This window comes from Meles meles, chromosome 2, assembly GCF_922984935.1.
Source record: "Meles meles chromosome 2, mMelMel3.1 paternal haplotype, whole genome shotgun sequence".
Classification (NCBI taxonomy): Eukaryota; Metazoa; Chordata; class Mammalia; order Carnivora; family Mustelidae; genus Meles; species Meles meles.
This window is the reverse complement of record NC_060067.1, coordinates 147,006,377-147,023,132: the sequence shown is the minus strand read 5'-3', so window position 1 is coordinate 147,023,132 and position 16,756 is coordinate 147,006,377. Positions and strand designations below refer to the sequence as shown.

The 16,756-nt window shown below is 40.0% G+C and overlaps 1 protein-coding gene across 5 annotated transcripts in view; it reads left to right on the top strand.

Moving 5' to 3' along the window:
* Window positions 1–16,756, top strand: part of ARHGAP10 (Rho GTPase activating protein 10) — a 325,433-nt gene that overhangs the window by 160,436 nt on the left and 148,241 nt on the right. For all 5 annotated transcript variants that reach the window (XR_006817443.1, XM_045997932.1, XM_045997933.1 and 2 more), the window contains 3 exons: window positions 3,812–3,893; window positions 5,852–5,897; window positions 8,376–8,441. Coding sequence is in view for 4 of the 5 variants with exons in the window: in XM_045997932.1 (XP_045853888.1) it covers window positions 3,812–3,893; window positions 5,852–5,897; window positions 8,376–8,441 (194 nt within the window). In the remaining variant the exon portion in view is untranslated. The remainder of the gene's footprint in view (window positions 1–3,811; window positions 3,894–5,851; window positions 5,898–8,375; window positions 8,442–16,756) is intronic.

Here is a 16,756-nt window from a genome sequence, read left to right as displayed (position 1 = left end):
TTCAATCGTGTTATTCCCCTACTAAAAACCTTTGATGACATGTAGGATAAATCAAATCCTCTGCATAGCCAAGGATCCCTTTGTGACTGGACCCCCAGGCTGCTTCTGTAGCTTTGCCCTGTGCTCCTCTCCAGCTGGGTGGGAGGACAGTTGATGAGGCTGATCCAGCCCCTCCAAGGTATGTTCCTTCTCTTCTGTGTGCCTTCTCGGCTTGGGGGATAACTCTGGCCCTGGTTGCTCTGACATGGCCCATGTATCCTTAAGGCCTTAGGTTAAATGTCCCTTTCCCAAGGAAGCCCAACTTCCAGGGCTAAGTAAGATCTTTCTCTTTCTTAACCCTCTATAGCAGCTTGAATGTTGAAATTTCCTCTGAGACTGGCAGCCGAATTAGCCACCGTCAAGTCTTCTTGACAACAATTGAACTCAGTCATGTCTTCTTGACAGTCGACCATCGTTGAAGTTGAACACTTTTGTATTTGGGCATACATCTTCTGATGTCTTTATTACTCCCTCTTTTTCTCCTAGGTAGCTGATGTTTTGCAGGACTCCATATAATTGTAATTAATAGATTATTTGTAATTTTTTTTTAACCTTCTTCTTTCTCTCGTTAGAGAGAAAGCCCTTTGTGGATGGGAGGCCCAGCTCAGGGCCTAGCCCATGGTAAGGTATTCAATAAATAACGCCCAGCGCTCCCGGCACAAGATCTAAAGCATAGTAAGCACTCACACGATGTTTATTGAACTGAATGTAAACTCTGTGTCTTTCTGTGATAGAAGTTGACTTGTTTGGCCTTCTGTCCCATTTTCTCTGTTTATTTTGCCATTCCTGGACTAGAGAAGCTGTCTGCTTTCTATTATGTATTTGCTACCACATCTCATTTTACATTTTATATTTTTGTTCACTTAATTACATACTAAATGTTTGAATACATCTCTGTTTTTGAGAGGTATCTAGATATTTTTCCTTCTTGACAAGAATGGAGCATTCTTGCAGACGTGAGACCCCCATATGTAAATATTGTTTTATCACTTAAAGAATGTAAAGAAAAACATTTGTGCCATCTGAAGTTTTCCCTCACAATTTTAATTAACTCCCTTGAGCCCAGTGTGGGTTACTAAGAATAAGGGCCAAAATCTTCACGTCCCAGTCAAGGAACTTCTTGAAACAGACTGGTTGTCTGGGCATCTTGCCTTGATTCTTGCTCCAAAAAGATGCTGTGTGTAGTAGAGCGGGAGGAGATGGGACCTTGGGTCTGTACTGTGTGGTGCCAAGGTGATGGAAAAGTGGAACCACGACAAAAAAGTGTCGAGTAGACAATTAAGACTCATTTTGCTATTTAGGGGTGGGGGAATAGTGATGATTTCTCCCTCTCCCCCGCTACAAATTTCAGTCTGGAGAAAATGGTTGTAGGCAAGAGCCTATCCGTTGTAGCTATAGTTACTTTGTAGTGAACCCAAAGCAGATAACTTCTCTTGTGCTGTATAAGGATCATGTGGGGAGAGAGCACAATGCCCGTGTGAGTGAGGGTTGGGAAGACTGCTTATTCACGTTTGGCTCGTTGCTTTTGGAGGAGTTTTTACTTTACAGTACTTTATAAAAATTGCTGTGATTATTGAATTACAGTTGAGTATTACTGCTTGCTTTACTTGAAAAAGATTGTCCATTAGTTAAAAGTGAGTTTTGAAATACTACCACAAGAGTGATAACTTTAAAAAGTATATTCCGTGTCCAACAGGAATTAATATTTACTTTTTGTTTCAGCCATCTACTTTCATTTCTAGTTTTCTGTGTTTTGCCTTTTAATTCTTTGCCAGAGAAGTTCTTTTCGAATACTAATTTACAATATTTGAATCAAATATTCAAAATCTGTTTCATTTGAGAAACTGCACCCAGGTGAAGAGGCATTATCAGTGGCTTTTCTACCTAGTTATTCCTTCCTGGTATAAAGAGTTTTTCTGGCTGAATCTTTGAACAAATTGAACTGAGAAAGATAATTTGGCCTGGAGGACCAACACAGGGCTCTAAGAAAATATGAAGGAAACACCAAATGGTGAACGGTCTGCCTTCTTGAACATAGAATTGGGATGGGGTAGAAAATGATTATTCTGGTTTTACACTCTATCCGTGCCCGGGTAACACTAAGCATGTATCTCTTTTATAAATAAAATTTAGTCATCGCTAGCACTTCACATCCATTACGATGGCTACTTTAAAAAAAAGAGAGAGATAATAACATAACAAGTGTTGGTGAGGCTCTGGAGAAATTGGACGCCTTGTGCACTGTCGGTGGGAAGGTACAATAGCTCAGCTCCTGTGGGAAAGGTGTGGCAGTTTCTGGAAAAATTAAAAACAGAATTACCATTGAGCCAGTGGAAGGCAAAATTATTTCTCCCTACCCACATAATACTTCTGTACTCCAAATATGTGGGTTTTACCATATCCAGCAAGTCTCCAGTTCTCTGCAGAGACCGAATATCCTACAACTTAACAATTTTGGCACTACCTCAAGTTAGTGAAGACGTTTCAGAGTAAGGGCTCGCTTGCACCTGTCTGCCCCCACCACCTCAGATGCTAGTCCAAGTCCAGGTTGTCTCCTGTGCTTTTGGTGATAAATTGGGGGTTTCGTATCTTGGGTTTGATAATTTTCTAGAACAGCTCTCACAGAACTCAGGAAGACTGTTTACTTACTGGTGCCAATTTATGATGAAGGATTTTCTAATGGAAATAAATGAATAGCCAGATGAAGAGATACCTAAGGCAAGGTATAGGGGAAGGGGCTTGGAGCTTCCATGTCCTCTCTGGACATGCTACCCTCCTAGTTCCTCCACGTTTTCACTACCCTGGAAGCTCTCTGATACTTGCAGTATTTTATAGAATCTTCATTGTGTAGGAATGGTTGATTGACTCATTGGCCATTGGTGATTGAACTCAATCTCCAGCACCTTCCCCCATCTGGGAGGGGTGTGGAGGGTGGGGCTAAAAGTTCTAATCTCCTAGTCACACATTTCCCCTGGCAACCAGCCCCCATCCTGAGGCTGTCCTGAAGCTCCCAGCTCTGTTACCTCATTAGTAATTAAAATGACATTTATTTTGGAGATTCCAAGAGTATTAGGAGCTTTGTTCCAGGAAACAGAGTCAGAGACCAAATGCGTTATTTCTTATCATATCACACCCAGTAATTCCACTTCTGGCTATATCCCTACAAGAACTGACAGGTGGGTCTTGAGAGATTTGTTCACCTATGCTAATAACAGCATTGCTTAGAATAGCCAAAAGGTAGAAGCAACCCAGGTGTCCATGGGCAAGTGAGTGGATAAGCAAAATGCAGTGCATATGCACCAAGGAATACTTAGGTATTTAAGGCTGAGTAGCCTTAAAAAGGAAGGAAATTCTGATACATGGTACAACATGGACGAAAATGGAGGATATCATAATAAGTGAAACAAGCAAGTTACAGAAAGGAAAACACAACATGATTCCACTTAGAAGGGTTACCTAGGAGTAATCAATTCATAGAGACAGAGAGTAGAAAGGGAGCATGTCAGGGGCTGGGCAGGAAGGGAAAGGGGTGTGGTTTCATGGGTACAGAGTTTTAGTCTTTCAAGATGAAGGGTTCTGGGTCTGGTTTCCTGATAACGTGAACATACTCAACACAGCGGCATTGTGCAGTTAAAAATGGATACGATGGTACATTGTACGTTATGTGGCTTCTGTCGCAATTACACACTCACCCCTGCTTCCTCCCCACAATAAAACATGAGAAGGTGGAAAAGAGGTGTGTTTCACCTGCCGCATTCCTGGTGTCTTTCAGACCCGGCACTGCTCTGACCATGCAGGCGTTCTCCGAAGAGGAACGGAAGCAGTGGTTGGAAGCTCTGGGTGGAAAAGAAGCTGTAAGAACCCTCACCGGTGGAATTGTAGTCCACATCCTTCAGCGTTGACTTGTATTCCTTTTTGTGGGATTTTTTCTTTATGGTATTCGGGAAAAAGAGTTCCCTGCTGACGCTGGTGTTTTGAGTCCTCTTGGAAGCATTCTGCGTTCCAGTCGTTTGGCTGGAGGTCGCAGCCGCCCACGGAGGACCGTGTGTCCCTAGTTTTTACTTTTGATTTTTCTTGACTTTGCCACTCAGATTTGCTGTGCTTGAGGGAGTCATGGAAATGCTCATTTTTTTTTCCTTTCTTACCTGACAGTTCTTTCGGTGATGAATTCAATAAATGCTCGCGGTTCATTTTGGTCTCAGTGGAGACAGAAGAGTAAATACAAGGCAATGAGCAGCTGCTATAGTAATTTTGCTTGATTTAACAGTTTCTGGTTCAGGCTCATGGTTTAGGGTATGCAGGAGCAGGTAGCCTTAGTGAATGGGCCTCGTGTGATTGGCGTGAAGAATAAATTAAAGGTCGTGGTAGAGATCCAGAGGCACACGAAATCAGTCTGTTTGCGACTTCATTCAGGCACAGCTTTCATTTCAGTGGACTGGGGCGTTTGGGAACTGAGAATTTGGCAGATCACCTATTGAACTGGAGACTTAGAATAATTATAGAAAACACCATAGAACCAATTTAAATAAACTCTGCTGAAAGTATTACGACTCTAAGTAAACTGCCAGTGCAGGTAACCAGGTGGGCTTAACTGGAAAGCATTTGTCATCTTAGCAGGGTTTAAAGAAAGGGAAAGTGGCTTGCAACGTGAAAGAGGGGTCATGTATAGGAGAAGGAGAGGTGTCAGAATACAGCTATGAAACTGGCAAAAGATAATGTTATCTGATGGTCCCAGACTTGTTGGTGGAAGTATAGGGTATGGGGGCCAGGGAGCTGGGCCACGGTGTGTGTGGCAGTCCAGGTTCAGTGTTTGAAAAATGAAAACCCAAAGTATATGTGTTAAAAATACATGCTATAAAGGAGAATATTTCATGCTTGGGAAAACAAAAATGTAGTAATCCAATTTGCCTATTATTTTATTGTATTTGACCTACATGTAGGCTCCATAGTTTTATTTCTGTCTTGACCTTGAAGTTTTTAGCTAGGAATCAGGAGTATTTACAGCATTTCTGGTTACTGAGATCCACAACACATTATACTGATCCTCTCTAGAAAAGGCAATGCAGTGAGTAGGACTTCTCTCCCCAGAGATTCAAGAAGTGCTTTGGAAAGTGACTTTGGGTAGCATAAAGATCACATGACTAAGTCTTTGAGAAATAAATCTGTTGTCAAAGGCAGTGTAACCTTGAAGACATATATAACCTCTCTTTTAGAGCAAAGAAACAAGTAACTAATTTGAGATACACAGACAAAGGCAAATCCGCAGAAAGAAAATATTTAGCTATATATTTATGTGAGGACACTTAAGGTTGCATTTTTTTTTCTTCAGGTCTTATATATGCCTTGCAAATAATGGGTCAGTGCTGGAGTTCTTAGAGGCAGCCTGGAATTAGCACCTAGCTATTTCAGATATAGTCATTTAAATTCTGAGCAAGAGTCATCTCTTAGGGAAATACCAGATTTTAGTAACAGTGGTGAAAAAAATGAGCTTCATCTTATGGCTTAGAATGCAGCAGTTCCTTTGTCATTCTGTACCTATAAGGCTGAGCATTTCAAATTTACATAAACTTCCAATGAGTTCCTAAAGAGTCACAGCTCCTTCATCTTAACTTTTGCTACTGTGAGACACGAAGTTGACTCAGAGATGCCCTTTATTGTTACTTATCTTAATATTTGAGCACATTAGTAAACCAGTATTGATGTGGGTTTTTTTTTTTTTTTTTTTTTTTTTTTGCATAGTCCTAGGTATGCCTACTTGAAGACTTTATATTGATGTGTTAAAAATACTGTTCTCCTTTTTCTCTTTTACTAGCTGTTACACAGTTTTAATAGAGCCATCATCCCAAGACCAGAAGGAAGTAAGTGTTAATTCATGAAAAGAACTGTTTGTTCCCCTTTTTCATGAGATCGTTCTTTTTCATTACTGATGTCAGACTGTTGCTAAGTGCTCTGTACCCTCTCTAAGCTAGTCCTCCAAATAATACATGGATTCTCTTTGACCTACTGGGTACCAACCCAGATTTGCCTGGGCTGTTGTAATCCTCATTGGTCTTTTCCATCTCTGACATTTTTTTTTTCTTCTCTTTCTCTGCAAAACCCAAAATGCTTCCTCCAGAACCCACTTTGTTATTTATTCTCATAGCTGTAAATAAACACGTAGCAGTTTCAGGGATGCACCTTCCAGCTTCCTAAATTATAAGCTCCCGTGGAGCTGTTCATCAGGTCCCCTGTTTGCAACCCCCTCACCCTGACCTGTGTTTTTTTAAAAAAAAAAAAAGGATTTTTTTATCCTTTAAGTCTGAGCATGGACTATATAAGTAGCAAATCATTGCACTTTAGAAAATAACAGCAATCAAACAAATTCAGATATTCTAGGACATCGATCTTCACATGCGTTGTATGAGCTTGAGGAACATACAGCCTAGCTCTGTGATATTGATTTTTACAGAGATGAAACAAAAATATGATCAGAGTTGTTGGATTCTTTGTAAATTTACTTTGGATATTTTTGGAGAAATTAAGGCTATGTTTATCAAATGTGTACAGTTTGGAAACTTTATGTTCTCTAACACACAATTTCAAAATTACCATGATATGTGTTGCATTTGAGCCAGTCCTTGAGTAAAAGACGTCTCAAGCCTACCATTGAAAAATGCCAGTTGTAAACCTACTTGAAGTGCTTTCTTACCCTCTTCTCTCCCTCCCTCCCCGTCTTTCTCCTCTTCTTCTTTCCTCCTCCCATTCCTTATCTCCTTCCCCCCTTTCTTTCTGTTATTTTTTTTTAAAGAGAAATAAGAACATGCGCTTTTTTGAAAAATAGTTTTGCTAAACATTTCATAAGATGTTGTGAAGAGTGGATCCTTAAACAGTAAACCACTGCTCAATTGTTTTCCTTAAAGTTCTCCTCAACCTTAGCATTTAAACCTGCACAGTTTATATTCATGGATTGTTTGTGCTGTCACCTCTGAGAGACAAGCGTTAATATTAGTGTTCCCTCGTTCTAAATAGACTCATGTATTCACTTCCCTGATTTCATTTTTGAAACAAGAAACATCTTTTATTAGGATACTCCAATGTGCTAGCCTAATCACAGGCAAGCATCGATATTAGAAAAAAGAAAAGGAAATTTTCAAAATACTTTTTTCTGCTACATGCATCATTTGTTTTAAATTCATTATGAAAATAATAAAATATTAAACACTTAGAACATGGCATGAAATGTGAAATTCTTTTTCAAGCTCATGGCCCAAATAATACCTTATTTTCCTCCAAATAATAATCTTAGAAGTGCTGAAAAAAATTTTTTTAAAGATTTTATTTATTTGGGGACGCCTGGGTGGCTCAGTTGGTTAAGCGGCTGCCTTCGGCTCAGGTCATGATCCTAGCATCTTGGGATCGAGTTCCAAATTGGGCTCCTTGCTCGGCAGGGAGCCTGCTTCTCCCTCTCCCTCTGCCTCTGCCTACCTCTCTGCCTACTTGTGATCTTTCTCTCTCTGTCTCTCTCTCTCTGACAAATAAATAAATAAAAAATCTTTAAAGAAAAAAAAAGATTTTATTTATTTGAGGGAGAGAGAGCATGACCCTAGAGTGGGGAAGGGCAGAGGGAGAAGCAGGTTCCCTCGTAGGGATCCACCTCAGGACCTTGAGGTCTTGACTTAAGCCAAAGGTAACCACTTCACTAATTGAGCCACCTAGGTAACCCTAAAAATCTTTTTCTTTAGGTTTAAGAAAAAAAAAAGCTTTGTGTTATTTTTCTGTCAAGTATTTTTACTTCACCTGGGTGGCTCAGTGGATTGGGCCGCTGCCTTTGGCTCGGGTCGTGGTCTCGGGGTCCTGGGATCGAGCCCCGCGTTGGGCTCTCTGCTCCGCAGGGAGCCTGCTTCCTTCTCTCTCTCTGCCTGCCTCTCTGCCTGCTTGTGATCTCTCTCTCTGTCAAATAAATAAATGAAATCTTTAAAAAAAAAAAAAATCCTGAGGTGGTGGTAGAATTGTGGCAAAATGTATCTTAACCACCTTTAGATAGAGTCCCCCTAAAGATTTGTACCACATTCTTGTCTGCTGCTTAAAATAAGTTCTATTTATTAATATAAAAATTATTTTATATTATAAATTTATAAATTATTGGTAATATATGTCCAAATATTCCAGTAGGTGCTTTTCTAAATATATGAAATTCTCATTTACATTATTTAAACAGGGAACACACGGCCTTTAGCTTTTTTTAATAGTGAAATAAAAATTAAATTGGATTTAAGTAATTTTTTCTATTTTTGTAAAGAAGAGAAACGTAAATAATTCATTGTGCCCTTAATATTTTATAACTGTATTTCTTTTAGGTGCACAGTTGGATAAGATGGGATTCACAATTCTCAGAAAATGTATCAGTGCAGTTGAAACACGAGGTAACATGATTGAATCATTTTATTCATGAAAGGCTATAGGTATGTAAAATCTAAGAGTCATTTAAAATGCCTGTTGCATGGTTAAGTGTAGCATGGAATACATTAATGCAAAATGAACATTCTGGTCGTCAGAGATTGAACTGTTCTTTTATCATGACAGGGTAGGATTTTCCTTTCTGTTTACATTTATATTTCTTCCTGCCCCCGCCTCCATGGAGACTTGAAGTCAGAGCTGACATGAGCAGCATTTGAAGAATCAGCAGTGTTGGACAGCCAATCTGAATCACTTTTTGTTCACTATTAAGATAGTCTCACCTTCCACTGTCTTGTTGGCCTCCTAAAAAGTCTGTTTCATCGAGGTGTCCTTTACATGAAAAAGAATTCACGGACTTTGTAGAAATTGGTGACTTTTGACAAATGTACTGTTGCGTACCTGCCACAACACAGAAGTAACAATCATAGAAGACTTCTAGCTTTCCTCCCCCATTCCTTTGTGCCCCTTTGTAGTCAATCCCCACTCCTTGGGGCTTTGGCCCTTGGCCCTTGGCAACCACTGAACTGCTTTCTATCACTTTAGTTCTTCCTTTTTAAAATTTGTATTTCATATATAAATATAAATTTATAAATTATATTTCATATAAATGGAATCATAATGTATGGTCTTTTGTCTATAGCATAATGCTTTTGAGACTTCTCTCTTTGGGTGCATCCCTAGCTCCTCTCTTTTTATTGCTAGGCATGATTTCATTACATGGATCTACCATAATTTGTTCACTCATTTGCACGTTGATAAATACTTGGATTGCTTCCATTTTGAATTTAAGGAACACTCCCTCCCCTTACCGGAAACTTACTCTTTATAGTCCCTCAAAAAACAGGGCCCTTGCACTTTGCAGCCATGGTAGCAGACCTAGAAGGAACGAAATATTGAACATTACAAAATGGGCTCCTTCTGGAGGTCGAGTTTCTCTTCGTTTAGAGACCTAGTAAAGTATAATAAATGGATATTTAATTCACTCTCACATATTGCATATCCCAGTCCCGCCTTGGCTGACTCTGTGGGTTGAGGCATTGCCTTTATACTTTGTGTCAAAACAAGGTCTTTGTGGTGAAGCCAGGTGCCTGCCATGTCTGAAATGAGTGTGTCGGAGGACAGAAGAAGACCAGCCGCTTTATGATTTGGGGATTTGCCCATCGATAGTAAAATCCCAAGCCACAGATTGCCTTTTCTCCTGTGCTCTCTTAGAGTAGCAATTTGGGCTGGAACAGATTTTCCTTCATTTCAGCCTGCCCTCAAGTTGAGCTGACAGATTTCTTCATTTTCCTAGTGCTTCACACATTTCCAAAATTTAGATAAAAATACTGTGATTTTCATATCTCTCACTTCATCATTCATGGTTCTCTTTCTCCTGAGCTCCTGAAGTGAAGCACCTTAATTGTATCACTTGTGTGCTTATTATTTTGATAAATTATGTTCCTTCCCCAAGGGATATGTTTTATACATATTGGCTTCTGCCTGAACAGATTAAAATCTATCTTGAATGCTTTCTGATTGGTAGGTATGGCTTTATAGAGTGTTATATACGTTGAATGCAAAATATACATACTAGGATCTGTACTGAATATGTTTTTATTATAAATTTATGATTATTGGATTTTTTAACAGAAGAATGAGACTACACCATTTTTTCTTAAGATTTTATTTATTTGAGAGAGAGAGTGTGGAGGATGGGCAGAGGGACAGACTCCCCATTGAGCAGGGAGCCCAACTCAGGGCTCAATCCCAGGACCCTGAGATCGTGACCCGAGCCCAAGGCAGACACTTAGCTGGCTGAGCCACCCAGGCACCCCAAGTTTACACAATTGAAGTTAGATTTTCTCACTTAAAAATAAGAAACAGCGTATATTTTTCTTTTTCAAATCTTTTGTTCTTAAAGGTCTTCCATTACTGAATGGAGTCTTTTGCTTTTAATGGAATATTAGACTAATAACAATGTTAGAAGAATCAATGGTCAGATTATATTATTAAAAATGATGAGAAGCATTGTAGAATCTCTGAGGCTTTTATCCTAAATTTTAAGTTCCTTCAAGGAACATTGCTCTTAATGATTTCCTCCAAATCAGTTATCATGGCTGTTGTTGTTGTTTTTTTTTTTTTAATTTTGATACTACAGGTATGGTTGCCTACTTTTTTTCATCAGAATAAAGTAGCTATCTATGTCCTGTAGCAAGAAGCACACAAGTCCCCATGGTTTAAAACAGCAAGACTTATTTCTCACTCAAGCATTGGTAGGAGGGCTTTGCTCATCACCAGTACCTTGGCTTATGGGTTCCTGGTTGCCTTTGTAAACCAATCAAATTAAAGTTTCCTGGTTGCCGTGCCAGAGGGAAATGGTTCTGGAGGGTTTTGGGCCAGCAAGTAGAATGGTCTGGCCTTGAAGCGAGTTACATTCACTTATAGCTAATTGGCTAATAGAAGCCTTATGGCCCCACTCAACCCCAAAGAGTTTGGGTTGAACTAACTCTCCAGAGGAGACTCTGGAAAACACACAGAGAGCTGGAAATATTTGGTGAATAGCATTAATGACAACTGTGTATTTTGTGGACCTACATGCCTAAAGATCAGGGGCATTTAATCAAATCTGACTGAAAATTATTTCTAATAACTGCTTTTAGTATTTAAAACGTGACTGTCATTGTCTGAAAACTACCATTTCATGTATTTGGATTAAAACCATTCATGTGCCTTTTTCCTTAATATGTTCCTATAAAAATGACTTTTGGCATTTTAATTACTATCAACCTTAATTGTGACATCACTGAAATATTTGGAAAGCATCAGATAAATGTCTAAAATCTACTGTGGTCCTCAGTATCCCAAGAAGAGGTAACATTTTGAGTGTACTATCATATTTTTGACAACATATATAATATATATGACATTAATATGATACCAGTACATGACACTAATATGTAATCTGTGTGGACATGTACAATACATACTGTCATATACAGATGCTCACATCTTGGTCTGAGTGGGACTCTTTAGCAGTTACTCTGCTTTTGAGATAAGAAGAAACTTGTTTTACTACAATATGAGCCTCAGTGAACAAATCATACTCATCATTTTCATAGAGCTGTTTGCTCATGAAGTTAGGGGGTATGTGGGAGTCAGATTACCTGATCTTTCAGCCATTTATTAAATATTTGTAAATGCTTTGTACTGGCTCTTCATGGATTCAGGCCAACTGACTACTGCTAGGAAATTACTGCTTATGTCTACCAAGCTGGAGGCCTTCCTAAAGCCATGATTCCCGAATACTGCTGCACATCGGAATCATCTGGGCTCCTCAAAAAATATGACCTCTCACCCCACCCCCCAATCCCGCCTTATCAGTCTGACTTCATTGTTATGTGGTATGAACAGGGAAGTGGGATTAAAAAAAAAAAATGTTCTCCAGGTGATTCAGCTATGTAGCAAGGGTTGGGAGCCACTGTCTTCATGGAAGGGTTGCGTGTGTGTTGGAGAAATGGGGTGCACAATTATTATCTTTGTGGTTATGGCATCCTGCTGTGTGGGGAGCTTTTCTTTTAACTTCTTCTTAAAAATAACCCAACCTAAATCCAAACAAACAGTGAAAACAGAAAAGTTCTGAAAAATAGGACAGTGTTCTTTTCCTTCCCTCAGTTAACAGGTGACCTATCACAGTTAAATCCTAGATCTAACATGAAGCCAGTCAGCTAATCAGTATTTACTTATTGAGCAGTCACAGTATATACATAGCTTTGTTCTAGTCCTTTAGGACACATATTAAAGGTTAGTTACATATGATACTGGATACATTAACGATTAACATAGAGATTTATAATATAAATATACCACGCGATAAAATAAAAGTGTTAACGTTTGCAAGAATTGAGAATTTGAATGCATATTGATAGATTGCAGTGTATTTGATGTTAATTGAGGATTGTGTTTTGGAATAGGTTTCCTTAGATTTAAAGAATTAGGAAGGTATATTTTGGCATTTAGAGACACCTCTGCAAAGATGTGGAGACGGAGTGTGACAGGAACCAGGCAAATTTGATTGGAAAGGAAGGAAGCATGAAGAGACAGTATGAAAGCAGGTACTCAAGCATTTGAATTTAATTGTGAAGGAACTGGCTAAGTCCTAGAGCATGGTGGATAGCAGAGTAGAAGGCTTTAAGGTAAATTTAGTATTGGTAGGAACCTGTGGGATGACTGAGTGCAAAGGAGCCCCAGAATTCTGCCTAGGTTGGAGGACCCGGCAGGGCAGGCAGCTGATTTGGGATGGGAACTTTGGCAGTGGGGTCAGATAGCATGGAGGCACCCCAGTGATTTAGCAGATGAAGTAGGGGTCACATTTCGCACTTGATCATACGTAGAGGATCAGAGTTCTGCAAGGCATTTCACCTTCAGATTTTAGTTTGGAAAACAAAGGATACCAAGGAAACTTCAGGGTCCATGACAGACTTGTTGTCATGTATCAAGATCACCAATGGTGCTTCTTGAAAGTGCAGATTCCTGGGCTCAGTCAGTTGCACTGAACCATAATCACTGGTCTCTGGGCCTCTGCTGTAGAGAATGTGAGTTCCAATAAGAACAATTGAAGGGAAACAGGAATTTTCGCACCTTCTGCTTTTAGGAGGTAGGTAGATGAAGCCTTGATGGTTTCCTGAGAGAGTAGAGTTTTTGAGGGCTCTGGGTCATGGATCCATGTAGCTTTGGGGATCATGAGTGTGAGTCTAGCAGATGTAGGGTAGAACCTGCATCCTAAACTGTGCTGAGAGAAGAAATAAGAAAATGGCTCGAAGTGGCCAAGGGCATTTCAGATTTCCAACACGTTGTAGGTGGATCCAAGGCAAATTCTGATGGGTTCATGGTGCCTCCTGTTCACTGATCCTGTGCTTCCCTCCAGCCCCTTTACCTGCTGTTCCATATGATGCCTAGTTTCTGGTGCCCTGTAGTAGTTTGTTCCTTTGTGGGAAAACGCCGGGTTATTCTCAAGCTGTTTTACACTGCCTTTCCTCCATTGTGTTTAGGTTGAAAGCCATGCAGCCACCACGTCTCTGCCATCTGATGATGGAGAATATGATGGGCTCATTTGCCCTGTCCCTACCCCCCACCCGACCCCCAGCCTCTGAATCACCACTGACTCAGGGCTTCCCTGGGGACTCAGCGCATGAACTGCATTCTGAAGGACAAGGGGGATTTGGCCAGGTGCACAAGTGTGGGGTGTCGGGAAGGATTTTGGTGGTGGGGTTGAAGTGTAGATGTTTGACAGAGCGTGATGCATCTGGGACCTGGGGGTCATGGGCGAGACCGGAGGAAGGGAGGTGCTTGGATTGCTCTGCAGAAGGTATGCCCCTCTCTGCTGGCTGGTAAGAGTGGTCACGTTTACACTCTAAAATGGTGCAGTAAGGTAGGCATTTTGGAAAGATTCTTAACCCTTTGGACCCTTAGTCTCTAGAAGAATGTGACTAGGAAGTTCATTCACACTGTCTACCTACACCCACATTTGTGAGGATTAGAGCTAACTTTTGTACATAGTAGATACTCATTAAATGTGTTTTTAAACTCCCTCTCTCCATACTCCCTTGAAGAACTTTCCTCAGGAAAAGGAATTCCTCATTTGGCACTTATATTGTCGATATTGTTAATTATATTTGATCTATTTATTTTGTTTCTGGAACTTTATAGTTTCCTTGGAGTGAAAAAAAAATCTTGTTCTTTGCTTGCCTCTTCTCATCTCTGCATATAGTCTGTGTCTTACATACATAGAATTCAGTAAGCAGTTGTGTTTGCTTGAGTCTTCAGAGATTTAACTAATGCCACATCAGAAAATTATGTGTTCCAGCAGTTGGTAAAATTATTGGAAGGACTTTTTCTTCTATATGTGGTTAGAATTAATACTTTGAATAACATGTAGGATTGGCTTTCATTCCTTTATGAATTTATGTCAGCATCTCTTGGAAGTACTGCTAATACTTTAGACATAGAAAGATACATCACGTTGCATGTTGAAGCATTTTATGATTTCAGAGCTTGGAGAGTAATTACACGACTTCCTTAAGTAAATTACTCCCATTCCTATGAAGGGACCAACTCCCACGACCAGTATGTTGACTTTCTCTGGAACTGCACGCCATCTAGTTTTTCAGGTGCGTGCATTCATTGTAAAATACACAAAAACAAAGTAAGACTCTTGCTTAAAAACTTCCTCTGGTTGCTGTTTTTTAAAATAGTCATCATGATTTAAAACTAAATTTGTATGCTACTTTTGTTTATGAAGTTTCTCTTAAAAAAATCTTCCATATGTGAATAATTTGAATATTCACTTTAATTTCTAGAGTATGGCATTAAAATGTCGGTCTAGGCAAGCTGTCAGTTATCCAGTTCAGCACTGTAACAAGCTGTGAATTCATGGGGTAGAAGGAGAAAGCCGCATCTAAGATGTGTCAGTCTTTGATTTGTCGTATGTAAAAGTGAATTTCTTTTTCTTTGAAAAACAGAGTTTAGGTTTTTGGAAAATCTTTTTGAAGTCAGCCTGAGGGTTTTTCCACTTCCGGAGCACCCCTGGAATTGTCTGGGGTCTCGAGAATGGGCATGGTAGAAGATGATGCTGTATAACTTCAGTATTAGTCTTTGTGGGAGGAAAGATGCCCAGAGTGAACTTGCAACATATTTTACCGTGATTGCACATTAATCTTAAATTGCCAAGGGCAAATTATATGCAAAATGAAGAACAGCTGTCCCCAGAAAATTTACAGCAAGCAAACTTGGGTTTCTCGCTCACTTTCTCTTTTTTAATCATAATGGGTGTGAGATGGGAGTGGGTGGATAACAGAGGACAGTCTTATGTGGGAGGGAACCAGAGAGTCTTGTGGTGTCTGCAGAAATGCAAATGCAAAACTGAAATACTAAATTCAGGCGAGTCAGGATTATTCATTTTCTTAATTAGTAATCTTATTTAAGAACAAATAAGCTTCCAAAGCTATTAGTTTCCAAATGAGTGGTTGCATAAAGTTAATAGGGAAAAATGGTTAAACTGTCTTGCTACAGAGTAGGCACGCTAGGATCTCTGGGTTTGGTTCAGATCCTGATGAGGTCCATGGCATATTATTGCAAGGCTCTGTCAACACTTTTAGTGTAGTCCTAAAGGGCATGAGCTCAAAGGTCAGTCTTGATTCAAATATCTTTCAGCACTTATTAGCTCTGCAACCATGGCAGGTTAAACTCCCTGTGACCTGGTTTTTATCATGTGTCACCTGGGATAATGGTGGCATCTCTTTGCGGGCAGGTGGTGAGTATGAAAAAGGAACTTGGGACGTTGGCTCACATGGAGTGCTCTGTAAATCTGAGTCGCTTGTTTAGAGATATATCTGCGAATTGAGGCCAATCACAATTAAGTAGTTCCATCATTGATTCAAGGCTCTGGGAGCACTGAGGAACTAAGTTTAGTTTACCTTTATTTATTTTTATATAGTAATTTATATAGGGAAATAAATCACTTGTGTTCACTTTAGTAATTTTATGTGGTGCTTGTAACAAGCAATAACAGTGACTGCTTTGGCTTTCAATCTTCTGTTCCTAGGGTCTTGTGGACCCTTGAGTGAGAAGGTGGCTGGGAGGCAGTGAAGAAAGAATGGAGCCTCAGGAAGAAGACCATGGCTTTTAGATGACCTCAGCCTCCCCCCTTCCCCACCCGCTCCCCTTAAAAAGGAGATTGCCCAGAGTTGGCCAAAATTGTTTAGTCCCTGATGTCGCAGCTGCTCTGAGGTGGAGAGACAGATGGCAGCAGCGAGACACCTTTAGGGCTTTCCTGATGTTCTGCTCTCTGTAGAGAAGAGAGGAAGCAGAGTCTTGAAAAAAATAATAGCCAACTTCTGCCTTGAGTTTGAGTCTCTTTTCTGATACACATAAGTAAAAATTTTTTTTTTTTTTTTTTTAAAGATTTATTTATTTGACAGAGAGAAATCACAAGAGAGGCAGGCAGAGAGAGAGGAAGGGAAGCAGGCTCTCCGCCGAGCAGAGAGCCCGATGCGGGACTCGATCCCAGGACCCCGAGATCATGACCCGAGCTGAAGGCAGCGGCTCAACCCACTGAGCCACCCAGGTGCCCCCATAAGTAAAAATTTTTGATGACTTAAGCTGCATGAGTGAGTTTGAAAACAAAATGCATTTATTTTTTATTTAGCTATTCCATCCATTCTAGCTTATTTGATACTTATGTATTCCTGGGCATGCACGTGATAGATGGGATTCTTTTGGGGTGTTTCCTACAGGAAAAATA